The sequence below is a fragment of the Prionailurus bengalensis genome, chromosome F2, assembly GCF_016509475.1.
Source record: "Prionailurus bengalensis isolate Pbe53 chromosome F2, Fcat_Pben_1.1_paternal_pri, whole genome shotgun sequence".
NCBI classification, from domain to species: Eukaryota; Metazoa; Chordata; class Mammalia; order Carnivora; family Felidae; genus Prionailurus; species Prionailurus bengalensis.
In genome coordinates this window covers 11809203-11834667 of record NC_057353.1, presented here as the reverse complement: position 1 = coordinate 11834667, position 25465 = coordinate 11809203, and the positions used below count along the sequence as shown (strand labels likewise).

The window sequence follows — 25465 nt, the reverse complement described above, 5'->3', positions numbered from 1 at the left end:
TTTTTCTTATGGTTTAACAGTTTTTAAAGCAAAATAGTGAAAATAAATTGTCTGCAACAGAGAAGATTTTAAATTATTTCCTTATGTAACATGCTGCCATCTGGTGGCAAGAAAAAAATGTCTAACATCTGCGAGGTAAGAATTCCAAATAAATCAAAGTATCTTAGTTTCATTTAAACATCTTGAACAGGTGCACTCGGCTGGCTCAGTCGGTGGAGCACGCGACTCTTGATCTCGGGGTTGTGAGTTCAAGCCCTATGTTGGATGTAGAGATTACTTAAGAATAAAATCTTTAAGAAAAAATAAACATCTTGAATAGACGCTAGACAGTAAAGTATCCTGTGAAATCAGTGAGTCTAGTTTCTTTTTGAGAACTGGGAAACACGAAGTAACTAAAATGCTGTTTAATTTTCTTCTCATTTCCTAATCAATGCCATGAACATTACCGGTGTCCATCTGACCCCTGAATCTAATGACAACCGGTATTTACTAAGTACTCACTATGGGCCAGTCAACCTGCTTAGTCATTCGCACAAGTTTGCATTATTTTTGAAAGAAATTTACAGTATGTATACAAATAAGGAAATGCATTTATTTTCTTTCATTTGTTTCTAAGAAACTCTGTGGGATGAAGCAGTTATGCCAGGAAGGCTAGCGGAATGGCCACAAGTGGGGCTCTAGAACCAGACCGTCCAGGTTCAAGCTCCAGTGCCACCTCTTACTGGAGGTGTTGCTCTGGACCCACTGCTTCACCTCTTGTTAACATGAGGATAATAATGGTGCCTATGTCATAGAGTCTTTGGGAGGATGAACACAGACCACTGAGAACAGTGCTTGGCGCATAGTTAAGAACTCACTTCTTGCTAGCTTTCGCCATCAGGAAGGTGTGCGGGCAATGGCGTGTGGGGACAACAGAAGAGGGTACACGTGCTGTATGTGATTGTGCCTTGACACATTGCAGACTAAAGGAAAGAAACAGTGATTGATACTTTTCAGTGAATTAAAATAAAAAGCAAACATTTAAAAAGTAAGCGAGAGGGGCGCCTGAGTGGCTCAGTCGGTTAAGCGTCCCAACACTTGATTTTGGCTCAGGTCATGATCTCATGGTTTTGTGGGTTTGAGCCTTGCATCAGGCTCTGTACTGACAGTGCAGAGCCTGCTTGGGATTCTCTCTCCCTTTCTCTCTGCCCCTCCTCCACTTGCTCTTGCTGTCTCTCAAAATAAACTTAAAAAATAAAGTGAGCAACATAAAATGTGTATAGTGAGTACTGAAGAATCAAATATATTGAGAGCAGACTTAAATATGCAAAGACAGGGAAGTCTTGTGAAAAGAACATTAGACTAGAATTCAAGATTAGGCAGTTTAAATTTTTTTTTTCTTTTTTTCAACGTTTTATTTTATTTTTGGGACAGAGAGAGACAGAGCATGAACGGGGGAGGGGCAGAGAGAGAGGGAGACACAGAATCAGAAACAGGCTCCAGGCTCTGAGCCATCAGCCCAGAGCCCGACGCGGGGCTCGAACTCACGGACCGCGAGATCGTGACCTGGCTGAAGTCGGACGCTTAACCGACTGCGCCACCCAGGCGCCCCTAGATTAGGCAGTTTAAACACAAAACTCCTTCAAATTCTGTGGCTTTAAAATGTTCTGATTCTAGAGGTGCCTGGGTGGCTCAGTTGGTTAAGCATCCGACTCTAGATTTCGGCTCAGATCATGATCTCACCGTGAGACTGAGCCTCGTGTCAGGTACTGTGCTGACAGCATGGAGTCTGCTTGGGATTCTCTCTCTCTGCCCCTCCCCCTGCTCTTTCTCTTGCTCAAAATAAATAAATGAACTTAAAAAAAATGTTCTGATTCTATTTTAGTTTCACGGAGAGAGAACTCATACATACATTATCCAATACAATGGCTTTCAAATTATATTTCATGCAGGGGCCACCTCTTGGGGTGAAGAAGGAAGTAGGGAGAGCCCTATGAACCTCCTCTTTCCTCCTCATTTTTCATGGCATATCCTTCTCTCTTTATTTTTTTAAGTTTATTTTGAGAGAGAGGGTATATGTGTGTGGGCAGGGGAGGGGTAGCAGGAGAGAATCCTAAGCAGGCTCTGCACAGCCGCACAGAGCCTGAAGTGGGGCTCAAACTCACTAACTGTGAGATCACGACCTGAGCCAAAATCAAGAGTCAGTCGCTTAACCGACCGAGCCACCAGGCGCCCCTCTGCTTTTTTTCTTTCACGGTTTTCTGTGTTTCATTAGAAGCAAGAGGGCCACTGCTAAACCCACTGATCTACAGAAGCTCTCATTGTATAGAGGGAGGACTCTCTAAGAGTGGGCTGCAGAAGGAGAAATGACTCGCCCAAGACCACGCACAACTGCAGCAGTAGCAAGATTAGCAGGATTAACGTCCTGTCCAGATTTATCTTCCTTTTATCAGGATCACTTCTTAGCTTTAACACAACTCAAGGGAATTTTCATTTATATTATGTTTCATTTTATTTTATTATTTTACTATGAAGAAAGGCTGGCTGACAACAAGGAGACCAGTACAGTCTAAACCAATAACCCGGGTAAGAAATGAAGGCCTGCCAAATTAACAGTGGTGACAAGAATGGAAAGTAAAGATCAAACTTAGTATCTACTTTGGAGAAATTAACAGGACTTGGTAAAGAATAGGGCAAGAATGGTAAGGTGTTTAAGGATGATTCCACTTTTAGCTGAAGTGACTGACATGGAAGGGTATGCTGTGAACTGAGGTAAATAAAAAAGGAAAAAAAATCACATTTCAAGGAGAGAATGAAGAGTTTGTTTTAGACACATGGAATTCTAATGCTTATGTCACATGCAAGAGGGAAATTCTTGGTAGCTGATCTACATAACTGTGTGCCTATGTATGAATATGCACAATGAATGTGTGAGTGTGTAAGTGTGTGATATGCACTTATCAGCATGACTTTCTCCAGTAATGTTTAGCTACCTTGGCTTAGGAGAAAAAATGGTTATAACTTTCAAAATCAGCTTGGCTTAGATGATCCTTCAAGTTCCCTAAGGGTGATGGCCAAACAAGGGGGCGAGGAACTGCTGCTAGTCAGCAAAATCTTCTAACCAGGCGAGGAGAGTAACAAACATTTATTAAATTAAACGCTCCTCAAAGGATGCTGGAAGCCTCGTAAGGTCAAGTCAAATTTCCAGTGGAAAGCTGTGTGGTAGCCTTGGCACTGAGAACAGGGTTAAGGGGAAAACAAAGCCTTCAGTTCACACCACATTCCAGCTCTACAGCAACGCCTGTTCCACCACTTAGAAGGCAGCCCAAGGCGAGTAAGATGTCCTCTCGATGCAAATTGAGTCTGTTGGTTTTCAAATACTGGGGCAGGACACAAATACTAGCAAAGGGCCTTGAAACTGTTCATCTTTCTAGTTACACAAGTCATGTGTTTTCCCTAGACATAGAAATCCACCTATCCTATCTGTGTGGATGGCTTGGCAAGTTGCTGTAATCTGTCTGAGCGTCGTTAGCTGACTGTGCTTTCAGCTATTATCTTGGCTCTATCTTTCAGGACGTTAGCAGCTAAGCCAGGAATTTCCAGTCTTGATTTTCCAATGTTCCATTTTTTTAAAGATCTGATTTTTTACAGTTTATTTACTTAACTCATCTCTACCCCAACATGGGGCTCGAACTCATGACCCCTAGATGAAGAGTCAGATGCTCTTCTGAGAAGCCAGGCACCCCTAAAGATTTTATTTTATTATTTTTTTAAATGTTTATTTGTTTTTGAGACAATGTGAGAGACAGAGTGCAAGCAGCGGAGGGGCAGACAGAGGGAGACAGAGAAGCTGAAGTGGGCTCCAGGCTCTGAGCTGTCAGCGCAGAGCCTGATGCAGGGCTCAAACTCACGAACCATGAGATCATGACCTGAGCCGAAGTCGGACACTTAATCGACTGAGCCACTTAGGCGCCCCTAAAGATTTTATTTTTAAGTCATCTCTACATCCAAAGTGGGCTCGAACTTACAACCCCAAGATGAAGAGTCACAGCTCCACTGACTGGGCCAGCTAGGCACCCTAATCGTTTAAGATATTTTAAATTACTAGACTTTTGCCTCAAAAATTTTTGATGTTTATGTACTTTTCTGATTTCCCATCAACTTTCAATTCTAAGTAAAATTGATGAGTATAGGGAAAAATAACCCATCAAATGGCTAAGAGTGAGAATATCTGATAAAGAGACACTGTTTAGAAAATGGAAAGTCTAACCACTATTCACACCACAATCAGCAGTAGGTCTCACAGGAAATATAATACTGTGAGTTTGGGTAATGTACAACTCTGAGAAAATGAAATTTTACTTTATTGCAAAAATACACAGAGAAAATCAGGGAAGGAATTACAGGAAAAAAAATATATATATATATATATATTTATATAGAATTTCATATATATTTATATATGAAATTTACAAAACTATTAATTTATACAGTTATATATAACTATATATATACACATACACAATTATATATATAATTACATATATATAATTATAATACATCACTTCTGGGGTATTGTGAAATCATCAGAAAGTTAGCATGAGTCTTTTCGGAAGGCGTATTTTTCCTAACCTGCCATAACCTTTGCTACATTTATCCCTGGGTCTAAAAAAAATCTTTTCGAACTACAAAGACCCTAGGCAGCTACTGAAGGAAGCTCCTGATCACAGGAGGAGCCAATCTGATCATTTGGGTTTTCAAAAATCACACAGCTTTTAGAATGCTTAGGGCAAAGTAAATTTAGGACAGAATTCCACCTACATGTTAACCAGTGGGACCAAAGCATAACCTGATTAAAGACTGAAGTAAGAGAGACAAGGCTGAAGTAACGAAATAAATAGTGAATCATGCAAACATTTGTTGTCTCCCGTGCAGGGGAGACCCTGTGCAAGGCGCTGGGGATGCAGAGATGAAGACAGCCTGGGTTTTCAAGGAACGTGGCCAAGTGTCATGACAGAGACCTAAAGATAAATTCATGCTCAGGAGGAGACTGGAATGAGCACAGAGAAGAGAGTATACAAGTTTTAAGTGTGTGTCCACGTACGTGGTGGCTGGTGGTGGGGGGGGGGGGGCAGGGAGGGTGTGTCATGGCATTCCAAGAGGAGGTATGAGGCTTCATTATATCCCTGAAAGAAACGGTAGGAAGAAAGGGCATTCCAAGGGCAGAGAGCACTTTCTGCGGAGGTGGGTTTAAAGAGCGCCGACCAGCTGATAAACTCGTAGTTTAATATAGAAAGCACATCGCGTGGTGTTGGCAAATAAAGGGACTTGTCTTCCAAGCTAAGGAGTTTGATTCTGAAGAGGTGGAAAACCCACCACACGCTTTTAATAAAATTGGGGAGCGACACTCAATTTTCATGTTTTGAAAGATCTCAGAGGTACCAGTGTAGAGGACTGAAAAATGTACAACCTGGAGAGAGATTTAACAGTAGAAATAACAAGACACAAGCAGAAAGCAATATACATTAACTGAATACATGACTATGAAGGGGTAGGAAAAAGGACATAGGCTACTGAAGATTCAAATATCCCTAAGGGACTGTTTAAGGTAAGAACAGAAAAGCATTTGTTAGGACAGGCAATTAGGAGGTCCAGGGAGACCTTGGCCAAGGTAGAGGAGTCAACCTGTAAACTGAGGTGTCAAAAAGAATGAGGAAACAGAGATGGAACTTACTAGAGGATGGAGGAGACCATCCAAGAACTGGGAATGACAGGTTTTGCTTTTCAAATGGTTGAAATCTGATTACGCAATTACGTGCTGAGAACCAAGAATCACTAGAGAAAAAGGATGAAAACGTTTGAAGGAATGTCTCTGAGGAAGAGGAAAGGACACTGGTGGGCCAGGTTCTTCTGTTAGGTAACAGAGCTGAATGAACTTCATGGTCTCTACACTCCCCAAAGCCCGCCCAGGAGCAGCAGCGCGATGACGCTGGACCACCACTTCCAAATGCAGGCTCTCAGGCCACACCCTGACCTACCAAATCGGAATCTGCATTTCAACAGGATTCCTAGGTGATCTGAGAAGCACAGCTCTAAACACAACTGACTTGTTCCTTTTAATTTATTAAAACTTTTTTTTTTTGGTAAATGTTTAGTTTTGAGAGAGAGAGAGAGAGAGAGAGAGAGAGAGAGAGAGAGAAGCGAGTGGGGGAGGGGCAGAGAGAGAGGGAGACAGGATCTGAAGCAGGCTCTGTGCTGACAGCAGACAGCCCGTTGCAGGGCTCGAACTCATGAACCGTGAGATCATGACCGGAACTGAAACCAAGAGTTGGATGCTTAACCACCCAGCGGCCCCTAGAATAGCTGTCTCATTCTTTTAACTCCTCATATGATCCACTTTCCCAGAAATGGGCCCTCCAAGGTTAGGCAGTAAGCTGAGAAGAAATTCCTCTCTGAGCCCAGAGCATGAGGTTCAACCCACTGTGTTAAACTGCCTCTCTCCTGGAGGATGGCATGATTAGGCGAATCCAAGTCCTTAGAAAGCAAGAAACAGAAGACACTGTACTCAGAGCAAACGTCCCTGAAATTAATTTCCTATGTGCTCCAATGCCGAGTCTGAGCCACTAAGAATCCATGGACCCCGTAAAAGTAGCATAATTTAGCTCTTATGTTTCATCGTGATTCCTCTTTCGCTCTAATTCTAGCTGGCTAATTCTTGCTCACATCTTGGAGACAGTATACTGCAATTTTATGAGCTGTGTCCTTTCCCACTGAGGTGTTGGCTTTCCTGCCACAGGCACAGGCACTGGCACTGAGCACGTATCACAAGGCAGATGCCGGAGAAATGCTTAGCTCTCCTCCTTCCCTCTTCTCAGGGCAGACACAACACCTGTTAGTCTTTTCGGACCTCGGAGAAACGAAGTACTTGTTTTCCAACATTAATTGCTGAATGAAATAAAAAGCATGCCATTCATACTTGATATCAGATATTATCAAGGAATTACTGCTATGTTTGTTAGGTATAATAATGGTATCGCGTTGTAGGTTTTTAAATTACTGCCAATGAAATATTTATAGGTAAAATATTTCTGGAATTTCTTAAAAAACAGAGGACATAATAAAACAAGATCATCAAAATGTCAAAATGGTGATAACTTCTAAAGCCTGATGACAGATATATGGGTTTACTTTTTTAAATGGTGACAACTGTTTAAATTGATTTAAAGTAGCAGTGCCATGAATCTTATTGTGAGCTGACCAAAACGCTTTAATACAGCTGATGTAGAAAAATAAACTAATGCATAAACATATACCATCATAAAAATGCTCTTTAATGATATACCTAATTGGGTTTTAAGGTGTGACACGCACAAAGGTCATGAATGAACTGAGTTTGCTTTAAATATTAATATAATTCCTTCTTTGATTACTTCTGAGCAATCTTACTAAGAAAGTCTATGTATGCATAATAATCCCAACAGTAACTTTATTATTTGTTAGGCATAAGCTAAAACACATAATGTTTAACATGGAAGAACCTGGTTGTTTGTATAAAAATCTGCTCTGTGCAGAAATGTGACAGAGACTCATCAAAGAGCCATATTTAACAAAAAATTAATAACTTAATAATTTGAAAAAGAAATGTGTTCTTTGTAAATTCAAAAAATATCACTTAAGCTTTTATAACTGTGCTCCATATCCTCAAATTAGTATTTAAAAAAATTTTTTTTAACGTTTATTTATTTTTGAGACAGAGAGGGACAGAGCATGAATGGGGGAGGGTCAGAGAGGGAGACACAGAATCTGAAACAGGCTCCAGGCTCTGAGCTGTCAGCACAGAGCCCAACGCGGGGCTCGAACTCACGGACCGCGAGATCATGACCTGAGCCAGAGTCGGACGCTCAACCGACTGAGCCACCCAGGCACCCCTCAAATTAGTATTTTTTAATAGAACTGTGAGGCTTCTTATTCTTTAATTTTTTTTGTTTTAATTGCCACTATGATCTTTAAGAATAAAGTTGTTTGTATGTGGTTATTGTGTATGTGTATTTGTATGTATATTTTGATCAAACTTTTTGAGATAATTAGAGATTCACATGCAGATTTAAGAGATAATACAAAGGGATCTTGTGTAACCTTTCCCTGGTTTCCCCCAACGGCAGTATCTTGGAAATGTATAGTACGTTGTCATAATCGAAATGTTGCAAAGGGATACAGAACATTTCTGTTATAAGGATCCCTCATGTTGTCTTTTTACAATACACACTTCTCTTCCACCCTCCTTAAACTTGGCAGTGACTAATCTGCTCCCATTTCTCCAATTTTGTCATTTCAAAATCAAAATCATATAAATAGAACCATACAGTATGCAACCTTTGGGACCGACTTTATTCACTAAGCACAGTTTTCTGGAGACTCATCCGAGTGGTTGCATGTATCAATTGTTCCTCCCTTTTTACTTGTTGAGTAGTATTCCATGGCATGGATGGATGTACTGGTATCACTTTGTTTAACCATTGGTCTGTTGAAAGACATCTAGGTTGTTTCCAGTGTTTGGCTATTGTGAATAAAGATGCTATGGACATCTATGTACCAGTTTTTGGGTTAAACAGAAATCTTCATTTCTCTGGGATAAATGCTCAGAGATACAACTGCTAGGTAGTTGAATGTCTAGGTTTATTTAAAATTTTTAAGTAATCTCTACACCCAACGTGGGCTTGAACCCACAACCCTGAGATCAAGAATCGCATGCTCCACTGACTGAGACAGCCAGGCACCCCTAGTTTTTTTTTTTAGACATTTATTTATTTTTTATTAAGTAAACTCCACCCCCAACAATGGGGCTCAAACTCAGGACTCCTGAGATCAAGAGTTGCTTGCTCTGCTGCCTGCCAGCCAGGCATCCCTAAATTGTTTGCAGAGTGGCCATATCATTTTACATTCCCACCAGCAATGTAGGAGTGATCTAGTTTCTCCATATCCTTGTCAGCATTTGATATTGTCGCTTTTTTATTTTAGCTATTCTAATGGGCGTGTAGTGTGCTATCATGGATGTTTTAAGTTGCATTTTCCTAACAGCTAGTGATGTTGAATACCTCTTTAAGTGCTTATTTTCCATTTACATGTCCTTTGTGATGAATCTCTGGTCCCAACTTTTGCCCATTTTCTAACTGGACTGACTTTTTTTCTTTTTTTTAACTATTGAGTTTTGAGAGTTTTTTTATTCTAGATACTAGTCTTTTGTTGGATATTTGGTTTGTAAGTATTTTCTCCCCGTCTGTAGACTGCCTTTTTGTTCTCTTACGATCATTCACAGAGCAAAAATTTTAAGGAACTTACCAATTGTTCCTTTTATGGATTATGCTTTTAGTGACAAGCATCCCTACCACTAGATGAAGATTTTCTCCTTGTTCCCCATAAAAGTATCTGAATGTTCTACATTTAAAAGTATGATCTTTTGAGTTAGTTTTTGTGTAAGATGCATTTTTTTTTCTGTCTATGGATGTCCAATTGTTCCTAGAACACCATTTCTTGAAAGGGCTATCTTCCTCTGTGAGTTGTTTCTGCCCCTTTGTTAAATCAGTTGGGCATATCTGTGTGGGGTCTATTTATGGATCCTCTATTCTGTCCCACTGCCGTATGTATCTGTTCCTTTACTGGTATCACATAGTGTACATTAGGGCTTGAAATCAAAGAGTGATTCCCTTATTCTTTTTCAAAATTGTTTTAGCTACTCTAGGTCCTTTGCCTTTCTACCTATATTTTAAAATATTGTTGTCAAATATCTACAGAAAAGTCTTACTGGAATTTTGATATGAACTGGGTTAAACCTCTATGTCAATTTGTGAAGGAGTGACATCTTTATTAGGTAGGATACTCCAAACAATGAACATAGTATGTCTCTCCATTTATTCAGATCTTCTTTAATTTCTTTCATCCGCATTTTGCAGTTTCAAGCACACATGTCCTGTCCTGTCCATGTTATTTTTAGATTTATACTAGGTATTTCATTTTCTTTTTGTGGGATTATAGATGGTATTGTATTTTAAATTTTGGTGTTCATTGCTATACACAGAAATACAATAGATCTTTTAAAGTAAACTCTATGCGCAACATGGGGCTCAAACTTATGACCCTGAGGTCAAGAGTCACATGTTCTACTGACTGAGCCTGCCAGGTGCCCCAGAAATACAGTATGTTTTTATATATTTGTCTCGTATCTTGTAATTTTGCTGGACTCACTAACTAGCTTTTGTGTGTGTATGTAAATTCCTTGGAATTTCCTAGAGACAATCCTGTCAGCCACAAATAAAAAGTTTTACTTCTTCTTCTCTGCCTTTATTTCCCTTTCCTGCTTTATTGCACTAGCTACGATTTCCACCAATATCTTGAATAATGATGAGCACAGACATCCTTGCCTTGTTCCTGATCTACGGAGTAAAACATTCAGCCTAATGTTAGCTCTGGGTTTTTGTAGATGCTTTTTAGTAAGCTGAGAAGTCTTCAATTCCTATTTGAGAAAGTATAGTATGTTGTAGTTCATTTTCATTCAAAGTTCAATGTATTTTTAAATTTCCTTGAAGACATCCCCTCGGCCCAGATTATTCAGAAGTGTGTGTTGTTCAGTTTCCAAATTTCTGGAGATTTTCTTTCCAGTTATCACTTATTGATAACCAGAGCTAACAGAATTGAAAGGAGAAATAGGCAAATCCATAATCATAATTGGAGGCTGTTATCGATTTCTAGTTTAATTCCACTGTCTAGTTTATTTCCAGTTGCTTTCTTGGTTTTTGCTTCACATTATCTTGCAGCTGTATTCTTTGGTACATACACATTTAGGATCGCTAGGTCTTCCTGGCAGACTCTTCTTTTATTATTATATAACGTCCTACTCTGTCTCTGGCAATTTTCTTTGTTAAGTCTAAAGAGAGCCACACGTGCCTTCCTCTGATTAATGCTTGTATGATCTGTCTTTTCCAATCATTTTATTTTCAACTTGCCTGAATTGTTATATTTGAAGTGAGTTTCTTGTAGACATCCAGATGGTTGTTCTTTAATCCTCTTTGCCAATTTCTTTTGATTTGTGTATTTAGATCATGTACATTTCATATAATTATTGCTATGTGAGGGCTTGAGTCTGTCATTTTGATTTTTTTGTTGCTGTTTTTGGTTTTCTTTTTTCTGCCTGAGGGTTAATTGAACCTTTTTAAAAATTGCATACGGATTTATCTATTTTTTAGTGTATCTCTTTGAAAATTTTTTAGTAGTTACTCCAGGAATTGCACTTATATGTATAAACTTTATATAGACTTTACATATCTACACATATATATCTACACTTTATGTATCTACACATATAACTTATCACAGTCTACTAGTGTCATTTGAGTGTCATAGGAACCTTACCTCCCCTGATGTCCCCTTTCTCTGCCATGGTTTATGATATTTCCTATATATATACTTATCCATACTTTTGGTTACTGGTATTCCTTCAAAGATTCCTTCTTTTATCATTTCATTTGTTAGATAACTTCCATTAGCCACTGTTTTTGTAGCGGATCTTATATTAGTAAATTCTTAGTTTTCTTTCATCTGATGTTTTCATTTTTCTTCATTCTTCAAAGGTATTGTTGCTAGTTCTAGAATCCTGAACCCTGTTCTCTTTCAGCTCTTGTAATTGCTGTGTATTTCTGACTTCCATGGTTTCTAATGAGAAATCTGCCGGCATTGAATTGGTAAGGTGATTCTCACAGCTCTCATAATTTTTGTCTTTAGCTTTCAGAGATTTGACTATGGAAGAAGTTTGGCTTGGTGTGAATTTGTTTGGGTTTATCCTGTTTGGAGTTGGCTCGGCCTCTTGAATCTGTAGGTTTGTATCTTCTGCCACATTTGAAAAGTTTTCAGTTGTTATTTCTTTGAGTACTTTTTCAGGACCATCCTTCTTCTCTCCTTCTAGGAATCTGGTAACACAATGTTAGAATTTGGGTTATGGCTCCACAGGTCCCTGAATCACTGTTCATTTTTGTTTTCCAGTCCATTTTCTCTCTGTAGTTTAGACTGAGTGGTTTCTATTAGTCTATCATCCAATTCACTATTTCTTTCCTTTGTCCCCTTCATTCTGCTGTTGATCTCATCCACTGAACCTTTGTCAATTATTATATTTTTCAGTTCTAAAATTTCTATCTGGTCCTTCTTTTTACCTATATTTCTTTTTTTTAATGTTTATTATTATTATATTATTATTATTTGACAGGGAGAGAGAGAGAGAGAGAGAGAAGGAAAGGGAGGCACAGAGAGAGAGGGAGACAGAGAATTCCAAGTAGGCTTCGTGCTGTCAGTGCAGAGCCCTATGCAGGGCTCAAGCTCACAACTGTGAGATCAAGACCTGAGCCGAAATCAAGAGTCAGACGCTTAACTGACTGAGCCCCCCAGGTACCCCTTACTTCTATTTCTATTGCCGAGACTATTTTTTCACTTGTTTCAGGCATGCTCCTGTTTGTTAAGGCATTTTTATGATGGCTGCCTAAAAAATCTTTGTCAGATGGTTCCAACGTCTCTGTCCTCTTACTATTAGTATCTATTGATTTTTTTTTCCCTCATTCAGTTTGAGATCTTCCTGGTTCTGGATATGAAGAGTTATTTTCTAATGAAATATGGACATTTGGGGTTCTACATTATGAGACTCTGGATCTTATTTAAACCTATACTTTTGGGGTGCGTGGGTGGCTCAGTTGGTTGCGCATCTGACTTCGGCTCAGGTCACGATCTCGCAGTTAGTGAGTCTGAGCCCTGTGTCGGGCTCTGTGCTGACAGCTCAGAGCCTGGAACCTGCTCTGGATTCTGTATCTCCCTTTCTCTCTCTACCCGCTCATGCTCTGTCACTCTCTGTCTCAAAAATAAACATTAAAAAAAATTTTTTTTTAAACCTATACTTTTGCTGGCTTCCTCTGACCCCAATCCCACAGGACAACGGTGAGTGTGGGAGAACCTTATCACGGCAAGCTGATGGTAGAAGCAGCACCATCATTTTCTGTCATGTCTGGCTGTAGTAGAATGGTTATTTTCTTGCTAACAGGCTTTCCTGGACCTTTGACTAGAAGGTAGGCTTCTCTTTTTCCCCCTGCACCTGCTGGTCTTTCTGGATTGCCAGTTTTTCTAGCGTCTGATCTGAAGAAAACCAAGGGAAATCACTGCTGTGTCACTTTCCTCAGATCCCAAGGTCTCTAGATGGTGTTCTCTCCACCTTCAGGTCTTCTTATTGTTTTACATATAATGTTCAGAGTTTTAGCTTTAGTTGGCAGGTGGAAGAGGTGAGGAAGTCCATTCCGATGTTTTCTAGATGCAGAAGCCCTTTGGTTATTGCTTTCATGGTCAATAAGTTCCTAAGTCATGTAGAGATTCAGGTTTGATTTTGCTCTTTGTGGATCACAGAATGGTCCTCCACCTTCTCAAAATACTTTATCATGAAATATTTTTAGCTATTAGGTAAAATCGCATGGATGATTATATTATATAATGCTTGTCTATGATCTTTTAAAATGGGATTTAAAAAGATTATTTCTTAATATCCTTGGCTTCTCAGAGACAAATTAATTTACATAATTAAAGTTCTCTCATGAGTATGGGAAATTCCTGCCCAGATTTATTTATTTATTTATTTATTTATTTATTTATTTATGTTTTTAATGTTTATTTTTTGAGAGACAGAGCACAAGTGGGGGAGGGGCAGAGACAGAGGGAGACACAGAATCTGAAACAGATTAATTTACATAATTAAAGTTCTCTCATGAGTATGGGAAATTCCTGCCCAGATTGATTGATTGATTGATTGATTATTGTTTTTAATGTTTTTTTTTTTTTAAGAGAGAGACAGAGCACAAGTGGGGGAGGGGCAGAGACAGAGAGGGAGACACAGAATCTGAAACAGGTTCCAAGTTCTGAGCTGTCAGCACAGAGCCTGATGCAAGGCTCTAACCCACAGACTGTGAGATCATGACCTGAGCCGAAGCTGGGACGCCTAACCGACTGAGCCACCCAGGGGCCAGAGCCCCAAGACAAAATGTATGTAATTATTATTAACCACATATACAGGATTTTTGTAATAAGTGCTGCCAAAACATTAATGGAATTGATTTAAGTGGTCAGCCGAATGTCAATAGTAATTTGCTGCTTACAAATAAAATACCTATGGTTTCTGGTTACGAATAAGTAAAATGAACAAAATCATCAGAAACAAAGCCAGAAATCTGGGAGTACTTTATAGTAGTAGATGCTCTGTCATCCGACTTCAGAGTAGTTTTATTAACTTAAGTATCTCTACACCCCATGTGGGACTCAAACTCACAACCCCGAGATCAAGAGCTGTATGCTCTTCTCACTGAGCCAGCCAGATGCCTCATAGTATGTTTGTTTGTTTGTTTTTTTAACTGAAAGTAGACAGTTTTGGCTTTAGGGCTCTCAAAATAAATAAGAAAATCAATAACAATCAATAAGGATATGTTTCAGAGGTCTTGAAATCTCCACAACACATCGGCCCTTATGGTTTCAAATATAACACCTCTAGTAAAGGAGTACCTCTCTGAAACAGGTGCCTTTACATGTCTATTCTAAGTTGAACCAAGAGGCAGAACAAATTTCTGGATTTGCTGTGCAAAATGCAGTATTACTTTTGTGCGTTATCAAACTGTAATTACTGGCAACTGGTAAAGCATTAATTGGTGGTTGCAGGAAATGTAGGAAATGCATTGAGGACAGTCATAGAGCACTTCTTCAAGTAGAGATAAAATCTTACCTAAGAAATAATTTTCCAGCAAAAATATCAATGCTGTTGAATAATTGTAGTCTATTTCTGGGTTCAAAAGTTAATCCAAAGAGCTCCAGGTACATTCTTAATAAATATTTACTCACTGTTTACTACATGAAAGGCATTGTGTTAGCTACTGTCTAGGACCTCATCTCTGCTATCCTTAGAAAAAGGAGATTTTTAAATCATTTAGTTTCTAGAGTCCCTTTTTGCAGCTGCTGCTAAGATTCTTACCCAGAAGGTGGCATTACTCTAGGCAAATTACTTATTTTCTTAGCCTCTTCCCTGCTTTTTTTTTTTTTTAAGATATTGTTTTTAAGCAATCTCTACACCAAACGTGGGGCTCAACCTCACAACCCCAAGATCAAGAGTCACATGCTCCACTGACTGAGCTTGCCAGGTGCCCCAGCCTCTTTCCTGCCTGTTATAAAACAGAATGTGGCAATACTTTTACCTTAGAGAGAATTAACTGCCTACTCATCTATGTATAGTATATAAATACCATACCCAAATACAAAAAGCATAAAAGAACATGATGTGTTCAGAAGACTTGTAGCGGTTCAGGCTGATCAATGAAAATCACGGAGACGCTTTAAATTTTACTAAAGATGGCAGAGTTCCCATGCTTTGTATGCTACACAGTAAGAATACTTTCCCTATTTAAGAAAAAGTAGATACAAATTGCTACGAATGTTTAGTGTCTTGATACCTTTCTAAATTTCATTAGTGTTATTTTTTCCCTCTCAGGATAAATATATACAAAGATGTGTTAAAGCATTTTGGCTTAGAGAGAAGGTTCAGAATATAATTTAGGAGTCTGATTTAAGACGAATGCTGTAAGACAAGGCATTTCAAACAGAAGGAATCTTCCTACTCTATGATAATAAAGACTAAAAAGGTTTAGAAGAGACATCAAAAAGTGAATATGAGAGCACACAATACATTCCAATTAAGTAAAAAAGATGACGAACATTTAAATGGGCCATTTATTTACCTCTTCTACATTGGAAGCAGTTTTAGCAGAAGTTTCCATGAAGATAAGTCCATGTTCTCGTGCAAAAGCTTCACCTTCTTCTTTTTTTACTTCTCTTCTAGATTCTAAATCACTAAATATAAGGAAATAAAAGGCCACATTAACCAACACAGTATAAACAGAGGCATCGGTGGAAAGTGCACCATGAGATTCAAAGTTGTGCTATTTTTTCAATTAATTTTTACCACATAACCATCAACTGCACTATTCTAGGTCTTATGAAGGTCAAAACAGTTATAGCACAGTGCTCAGTTTCAAAGAACAAACAATCCAACAGGAGAAAGATTCTGAGTCAGACTTCTAGAACGCTAAAAGTAAGGGAAACCTACTTGGAGCGTCTACCCAACACTCTGCTTTTGAGTATAGTGGGTTCCCAAAGAAGGCAACAGTTTTATTCAAAATAAAAATTTGAATTACACTAGTCTCATCTTTCAGTCAGACTGAGTTTCTATGAATGTGATTAAAAAACAAATCGCACAGTTTTCAGAAGCTCTAGGAAACTGCTCAATAAAATTCAAAGCACTAAGGAAACACTAACTAGATTATTAATCTCACTTGATTTAACTCCTAATAAAATCGTTAACAGAGATATAGAGAAAGAAACGAAAGTCTAGGCCAGGAGTTTTGGGGGAAAGCATGGGATTCATTTTTATCCTACAGGAACCGTTCTGGTAAGGTGGGGGGAGAGTAGCAGTCTTTCGAGTGTGTTTTACTGTAAAAAGTTCTAAGCTTTCGTATAAAATGTTTTCTTATTGCAAAAGATTTTAAGCACACAGAAAAGGACGAAGAACAGAAGCCTCAGACTACCACCTAGCCCTGACATGTTAGTTTGACATTTGTATTAAATTTCTTTCCTGATGAGAAATAAAATCGAGTTACAGTTGGTTCACCTCCTGTGTGCCTGTCTGTTCCTGATCTCATTCTTTTCCCTCTTACGTCTAAGGTAACCACTTGTCTGTATTTGGTGCTTTCACTCTCATGCGGGTCTTTTATATGTACACTTATGTTTACAGCCATACAATAAAGGGGGTTTTTTGCACATTAAAAAAAATTCAGGTAGAGCTATCATTCTACAACTTGTTAATTTTGGTCAACATGATGTTTTTCAATTATCAACACGATATATGTAGATCTAGTTTCTTAATGTTTTACTGCTATATCATAGTCCACTGAATGAATGCAACATTATTTATTTTTTAAATATTTGTGTGTGTGAGAAAGAGAGAGAGAGAGAGAGAGAGAGAGAGAGACAGAGGGAGAGGGAGAGGGAGGGAGGGAGGGAGGGAGGGAGGAGCGGGAGGGGCAGAGAGGCAGACACAGAATACGAGGCAGGCTCCAGGCTCTGAGCTGTCAGCACAGAGCCTGACGTGGGGCTCGAACTCACAAACGGTGAGATCGTGACCCGACCCGAAGTCGGACGCCGAACCAATTGAGCCACCCAGGCACCCCAACACAATTTGTTTTTTAATTTTCCATTTGACAAAGTAATTTCTAATTTTGCATTACTATAAACAATGCTGCGATAAAAAATTTTCACACATGTTGGTGTACATGTGCCAGAACTTTTCAAAGGTAGTGTTTTTCAAACTGGGCCATGACTCAGTGAAATAGTAAGGAATAAAAGAAAATATCAGAGTGCATCACCCACTGTCTCATGGAATTTGTTTTTACGTAAGTACACACATACTAGGGCATGATATAAAATGCATTTATTTTAAATCAAATCAAAAAGCTCAAAAGCCATTGTACTTGAATATATACTTAGTATAAAGTTGCTTCCCAAAACAGTTGTGTAATTTATACTCTCAGCAGCAGTGTTTGAAAGTTCCCATTGTATCACAATCCTCATCGACACGTGACAAATTCACACCCCGTTAGATCTGGCACTCCGAAGAATGTGACCGGTATCGCACATCTATGTTAATTTTCCTTTAGTTCAGCATTAGTTTCATAAATGCCTAGTATCATCATTATTAAATTAGAAATACAGAAACACCCAAGAAAAGGAAATCATTTCATTTGACAAATATTTATTGAATGTCTTTTATTATAAGCCAGGAATTTTACTAAGCGCGCTTCGGATGTACTAATAAACAAGTCAGACAAAAAAGGGCACATTCTGGGTAGAGGACGGACTAGACTACTCCAAAAAGAATATAGTGTGACCGAGTGGTCAATGCAGAAGAGCAGAGTAAGCAGAGAGAGGAGAGCCAGGGAGAGGCGGAAGGTTCCTCTAGAAAGTAGGGCAGTCATCCCCAAATCGACTTACTTCTAATTTCTTTCTTCTTAGTCCTGGTTTTCTACTCCACAGCGACCTTTGTCACACATATGCATAACCATGCTCCAGCTGCAACTTTGCGCCCTACTTTCCTTCACCTGTCCCTGCTGCCTGTGTCACGACCTCTTTTCCATAAACACAATTTTTAGTGACGAATTAATAATGTGCATCACAATTCACTAAACCATTTTTACTCATGGATGAGGAGAGTGACACGGAATGAACTTGGTACTGTGTGAAGTGTTTTACATGGATTATCTCATTTAATTCACTTGACAGATGAGGAAACAGAGGAACAAAGAGGTGAAATAAAGCATCCAAGTTCACACTCTAGGAAGAGCTGGTAGAGTGATTCCATTCAGACTACTATTACATAAGGATTACTGGTCCTGATAAGAACTGACTGGAGAACTTTTTGTCAAACATGGAAAAATACAGAGAAAAAAATTACCCATAATTTCACTTTCCACAGGTAATGAACATCTTGGTGAACATAATTCTAGATTACTCCTTTATTATTGTCTATTTCTTCCCATTGGAATATGCTCATACCCACTGTTGTATTTTGCCTTTTTCTTCATTTCCTGTATATTGTGGATCACTTTTCCCATATAATTTTGCAGTCTTTCACAGTACTATTTTTACTGAGTGCACAGTAAAGAACGTTAGTATTCTGTGCAGATTTACATACTAGAGATGAAACAAAGATGTTTCCTCTATCTAATGTTAAAGTAATATCACTGTTTCACCTTCACAAAATTCACCACGAACTGGATACCTTTCAAGCTGGCTGACCAGAATAAGCTGTCAATTATGTTTACAAAGTTGTTACTCAGGACATCATCAGTCACCGCTGTTTATGTAATTGAACCTTCTGAGTGATTCTGTAACTATCACAGTTGTTACACGTTTAAAGTAATTTACAATTCATAAAATGTCATCTAAGCATTCAGTGGTGCAAGTCTCAAAAAAATACTCCCGAAAATCTGAAATGTTAGAAAGTTTGATACAGAATATTACAAAGGGAACCACAAGGATATGTCATACTACTGTTCATTTAGATGCCATGCTATGAGATGTTAGTGGTAAGATGAGAACAAAAAAGGAAGGCAAACTAAGTCTACAAATATTATAGCACAGGCAACTATCCAACTATAATCTGAGGGCTTCCTGTGTGCCAAGCCCTTTCCTACATTTGGGGACAGACCACTCAGCAAAACAGACAAAAATCTAAAAACCCCTGGCCTCATGGAGCTTACATTCTAGTAGGAATAAAAAATGGGGGGAAAACACTAGCAACAGTGATGTGGAAACATGTTCCTGGAAATCAGCCTCCTCTTCTATCGTTCTTAAGGGAATATTAGCTTTGAATTACACGAAATCTTCAAGAAAATACCTTTCCCCTCAAGTACCTTTATCCCATTTTAAGCATAAGCCATATTTAAATAATACCTTATTTGGGGATAAAATTACGGTTTTCCACTCCCGCTCTCTCTGATTATGTCTGCATTTGCAAATGTTATCTTAACAAAGAGGATTAAAGACATGTACGTTTGAGAGACTGTTAAAAATAAAAAAATAAATAAGTGGCAATTTAGGATGCATGATCTTTTGGGGCACCTGGCTGTATGAGTCAGTAGAGCATCTGACTCTTGATCTCAGGGTCATGCTTTCGAGCCCCACGTTGGGCATGAAGCCTACTTAAAAAAAAAAAAAAAAAGGAAACATAAAAGAAGGCACAACTTTCTTTTATCACACCCTTCTTTACTTGTTTCCTCAGTTTTACAGGCATAAAAATCATATTGTTGTCTTTGACTTTCATTCCCAACAATCCCATTTAAATGGTTTCCATTACTTAACTATCCTTCCTTCCTAAGGCATTCATAACCCATACCCCCTTTTTGTTTAGGGCTTGTATTATAACCCTCGACTATCAAGAATTTTTCATCTTTGTAGGCTCTGCTTCCTATTTCTTGTGTAACCAGTTTAAAATGCCATAGTAAGAAAAATCTGTGTCATCTGTCACTCTGACTAGGCCACTGCCCTTCTCAAATCCCTTCACTGGCTCCCTACTGCTTAATTCATCTAATTCAAAAATTGCCTACTCCCTGTTCCCATGTCTACCCCAATTCACCTCATCTAATAATAATTACCTCATTTATCTCTGTTCATTCCTATTCACTCTTTGCATGTCATACATTCTTCGTTCCTTTCTCCTAGTTTCTTCCTTAAAATGTCTTTCCACAGCTACTATGCTTAAATTATAAGGGCCACCCATCTCTACTCATTAGAAACACCTCTTGTATATACTATGCTTTTCCTTTTCACTTAGACTATAAGCTCCTCATGGGCAGGAACAAAATTTAAGCCATCAGTAAGTGGCCACCCACCATGTTTGAGACACAAGGAAAACACTGGTGAGATTACAAGTATGAAAATTCTCTTTATTCTCCAAAATTCTTCTCTTATTATTTCATACCTCACCACTGAATGGTAGTAAGAATACTTCCATACTACAAAGACTAAAGTTTCCCTACAAAAGCCTTAATCTTAAAAGGTTTAGTGAGATAGTTTAAATGAAGAATAACCACGAAAGGCCTTGGGCAAAGGCCAAGATGATAGACACTTCTAGTCACAAAGAAGTAACAATTGGCCTTTTATAATTGAAATATTACTTAAGTATTTTCTCTTGACAGCAAACCTTGATTTCTATTAAAACAACTTTTTCTAAAATGAAATCTATACAATACAATGCTATTTGCTATCTTACTGGTTTGTTTCTACAACTTTATTGTAGTATAACTGACACAGAAGAAACCGCACATTTAGTATAAAATGCTGAGTTTGACAGGTTGACATGTTTACCGCGAAGCCATTCACGTCTCCTCCTTTTCCTCACACCCCACTGTAATCCATCCTTTCCTTCCACTTTACCCTAGGCAACTTATGATCTGCTTTCTGCATTTTCTAGTATTTTATATATGTCTTCACTACTATAATTTATATAATTACACATCTTCATTTTTGTCTGGGTTTTTTCACTCAGCATAATTATTATTATTTTTTAATGTTGATTTATTTTTGAGAGAGAGACAGAGAGGGAGAGAGAGAGAGAGAGAGAGAGAGAGAGAGAGAGAGAGAGAGAGAAACAGTGTGAGCAGGGAAGGGACACAGAGAAAGAGGGAGAGACAGAATTTGAAGCAGCCTCCAGGCTCTGAGCTGTCAGCACAGAGACCAACACAGGGCTTGGACTCAGGAACCGCGAGATCATGACCTGAGCCCAAGTTGGATGCTTAACTGACTGAGCCCCCCAGGCACCCCTCAGCATAATTATTTTGAAATTCATCCACTTTGCTGCATATATCAATGGCTCTTTCTTCTTTATTGTTGAGTGGTATTCCATTGTAGGACTATATCACAATTTATCCATTCACTTATTATTGGAAATGTGGGTTGTTTCCACTTATGAGCTATTACAAACCAACCTGCTAGAGTATTTTGTGTGTAATTCTTTGTGCGGCCCTATGAAAACATGTTTACATTGAGTAAATACCTAGGAACGGAATGCCTAGGTGTTTTATCGTATGCATGTTTAATCTAGAGAAACTACCAAACTGTTTTGCAACTGGCTGTATCATTTTACATTCCCATCCGCAATATGAGAGTTTCAGTTCCTCTACATCCTTGCCAATACTTGCTACGTTAATCTTGTTAATTTTAGCCATTGTAATGAGCGTGAAATGACTGAGGTTTTCTTTAATGTTTATTTATTTTTGAGAAAGAGTGAGAGACAGAGTGAGAGCAGGGGAGGGGCAGAGAGAGGGAGACACAGAATCTGAAGCAGGCCAAGGCTGTGAACTGTCAGCACAGGGCCCGATGTGGGGCTCAAACTCACAAACTGAGATCGTGACCTGAGCCGAAGTTGGACGCTTAACCGACTGAGCCACCCAGGCATCCCGTCTCCCAGATTTTTAAAAAATGCTTACTTATTTTGCGCGCAAGAGAGAATGCACATGCGTGAGCACCAGGAGGGGAGGGGCACAGAGAGGGCGAGAGAATCCCAAGTAGGATCTGCACTAACAGTGCAGAGCCCAGCATGGGGCTTGATCCCACCAACTGTGAGATCATGACCTGAGTCAAAATCAAGAGTCAGACTCAGCCACCCAGTTGCCCCCCCACCTCCAGTTAATTTTTGTATATGGTGTGAGGTAAGCGTCAAGGTCCCCCCCATCCCCCCGCGGCTATCCAATTATTTCAGCACCATTTGATGCTTTCCCCCACTGAACTGTCTTGGCACTTTTGCAAAAAATTAATTGACCATATATGTATGAATCTACTTCTGGATTTCTCACTCTCTTCCACTGGTCTATGTCAATACCAGACTAAACTGATTGTAGTACTTTTATAATAAATCTTGAAATCAGTACAGTGCAACCAGTGGATCCCCCAACTTTGGCTATTCTACGATCTTTGCATTTTCATACACATTTTAAAATCAGCTTGCTAGTTTCCACCTTCTTAAAAAGCCTAAAGAATTTTGGTTGTGGGGCGTGGGGAGCACCTGGGTGGCTCGGTCGGGTAAGCGTCCGACTTCAGCTCAGGTCACGATCTCACAGTTTGTGAGTTCGAGCCCCATGTCAGGCTCTGCACTGACATCTCAGAGCCTGGAGCCTGCTTCGGATTCTGTATCTTCCTCTCTCTGCTCTTCCTCTGCTCACATGCCGTCTCTCTCTCAAAGATAAATAAAGATGAAGAATTTTGACTGGGAACACAATGAATCTTTAGATCAATTTGGGAAGACCTGCCATCTTAAAAATGAGTTTTCCAATCAATAAGTACAGTGTATCTCTCCATTTATTTAGGTTTTGTTTTTTTTGTTTGTTTTTGTGTTTGTTTTGATTAAAGGACTCTACATATAAGAAAGTAATCATCTAATATTGGAAATTTAGGAAGACCATGGTAACTAGCTTAGAGTTGGGGGGGATCAAGTAGATGTGACGAAAATACTTTCTTAAGAATTGTTTAGGGATTATTTTTTATTGAGATATAATTGATACATAATACTGTATAAGTTTAACCTGTACAATGTGCTAGTTTGATACATTTATATGACACAGTATGATTACCACCAAGGTGTTAGCCAACACCTCCATAATCTTAATTATCATTCCATACCGGGACTATAAGGTCCTCAGAGACAACAACCAAATTTAAGCCATCAGTAAGTTGCCACCCACCAGGTTTCAGACACAAGGAAAAACACTGATAAGATAGAAGTCTGAAAATTTAGAATACTAGTTTTATTTATTGCCACTGTAATTTTCTACTAAAATTAGTGAAGCCTTTCCCACACTCTGTAAGTTTAGAGAAACTATGGCCAAAAAAGTTTTCCCGTGTACTATTATTTTAAATGTAGAACACAAAGATGTTCGCTGCAAATAATGCTCCCTAGAGATATAAAATGAAATGAGATTAAAAAAACAACATTAGGATAACATGAATATAAAGCCTTAGAGGTAAGCTTAAAAGTACTAATGTGATATCTACTAAAGAGTATTAGAAGTGTTTCAGGGCTTTCATGAAAATACACCTGAATAATATATGTATGATATGAACTTTTAATGCACATTAAGTCATAAAAAAAAGAAAAATATTTTTTCTTAACTCTGCACACATTGTTACTTCTACTGTGAAGTATTTAAAATAATTTGGATAACATTTAACAGTGATCTACAGTGTTTTATTTCAATTATGAATCAGATGAACTTCCTTCAGATTATTCTTTAAAGTTTACCTTCCAACCAAAACTATTTCTAATAATAATAATAACAATAATAATAATGACAATGATGATGATGTCCCACAAATCGTATCATCTGTATTTTAACATTTATTTATTTTTGAGACGGAGAGAGACAGAGCATGAACGGGGGAGGGGCAGAGAGAGAGGGAGACACAGAATCGGAAACAGGCTCCAGGCTCTGAGCCATCAGCCCAGAGCCCGACGCGGGGCTCGAACTCGCCGACCGCGAGATCGTGACCTGGCTGAAGTCGGACGCTTAACCGACTGCGCCACCCAGGCGCCCCCGTATCATCTGTATTTTAAAACTGAAAGAATCACCTTAGGATTTTCAAAATTTTGCAATTTAAGACACCAATAACTTACATTTGGACAAACGTAGAAAATAAGCACTCTAACAGTTATCACACAAACTGCTATCCACAGTCTACATCGTTAATGCAAAAAAGCTTTAGATAATCTTTTTACCTTTTATTTCCAATAAGCATAATGACCATGTTGGAATTGGAATGCTGGCGGGCATCTTCTAACCAGGTTGTTAAGTGGTTGAATGTATCTCTCCTAAAAATAAGAGAAAATTTGACCGCTATTTTCAAAGTGTTCTCCCTAGTAGTGGGCAATGAACAGCACACATTCCATTCAAGGTAACTACTTTTAGCCATATCCACTTACGTAATGAGAAACAAATCTCAAGTACGGTTATCTGGAAACAAAATGTAACCCCACTTTAGAAAATTCCAATGTGTAAGTAATATTACCAAATTGATTAACTTAGGTGTTTATTTACATAAGAAAATAATTTAGTTGCAGATTTCTGTAGTAAATTTAAATTCAAGACGCCTCAGTTTTAAGGTCCAAGGCAAAGCCATACTCTGGTAACTGGCAAGTGTATTTACTTAGAGGAAGTCTCTGCACTGACCAAATGGATGGACACATCCCACGTTCTCACCTTGTAATATCATACACTAGCAAAGCGCCTGCCGCACCTCTGTAATATGACCGTGTGATGGAACGAAAGGACTCCTGCCCTGCCTGTGAGGAAAGAAAAGGTTGAGAGTTTTCTTTAATAAACTGTCCTCTACGTTTTCTTTTCACTCATATATAGAATATGGGCAGGTAGGGAATGAGCATGCAAAGGGAAAGAAAATCTAACTTCACCAGTCTTAGGAAAAAGTCACAAAATACTACCACGACTGCTCATGTCAACCAGACGCACATGCCCCCCCCCCCCCCCCCCCCCCCCCCCCCCAACAGCCGCCCCCAACAAGACCTCTAAACCTTTTTTGGCAATCCCTGACAACCCAATTTACTGAATGGCTTCACAATACATGAATCATTATTAGAACACAGAATGGACTCCTAGCAACTAAGCTCTGAAGACAAATTTGAAAGGAAGCAAATAACCCAGAGCCTCACATTTGAATTCAATAACCCACTCCCTGGGGCAGCTGTTGACACTAGAATAAATAAAGTCCATTGTAAATAAATGATGAATGACATCTTTACGCCCACCATCTGCTGGTGTAAAGGTTGTTGGAAGGCCAAGGATGCAGATTTTATCAGTTATATCAT

At 38.8% G+C, this 25465-nt stretch overlaps 1 protein-coding gene across 3 annotated transcripts in view; it reads right to left on the bottom strand.

The window, feature by feature from the left end:
* Positions 1-25465, bottom strand: part of RAB2A (RAB2A, member RAS oncogene family) — an 86245-nt gene that overhangs the window by 8169 nt on the left and 52611 nt on the right. For all 3 annotated transcript variants that reach the window (XM_043601131.1, XM_043601133.1, XM_043601132.1), the window contains 3 exons: positions 24843-24925; positions 24362-24454; positions 15777-15888 (listed from right to left, as the gene is read on the bottom strand). In XM_043601131.1, coding sequence (XP_043457066.1) covers positions 15777-15888; positions 24362-24454; positions 24843-24925 — 288 coding nt within the window. The remainder of the gene's footprint in view (positions 1-15776; positions 15889-24361; positions 24455-24842; positions 24926-25465) is intronic.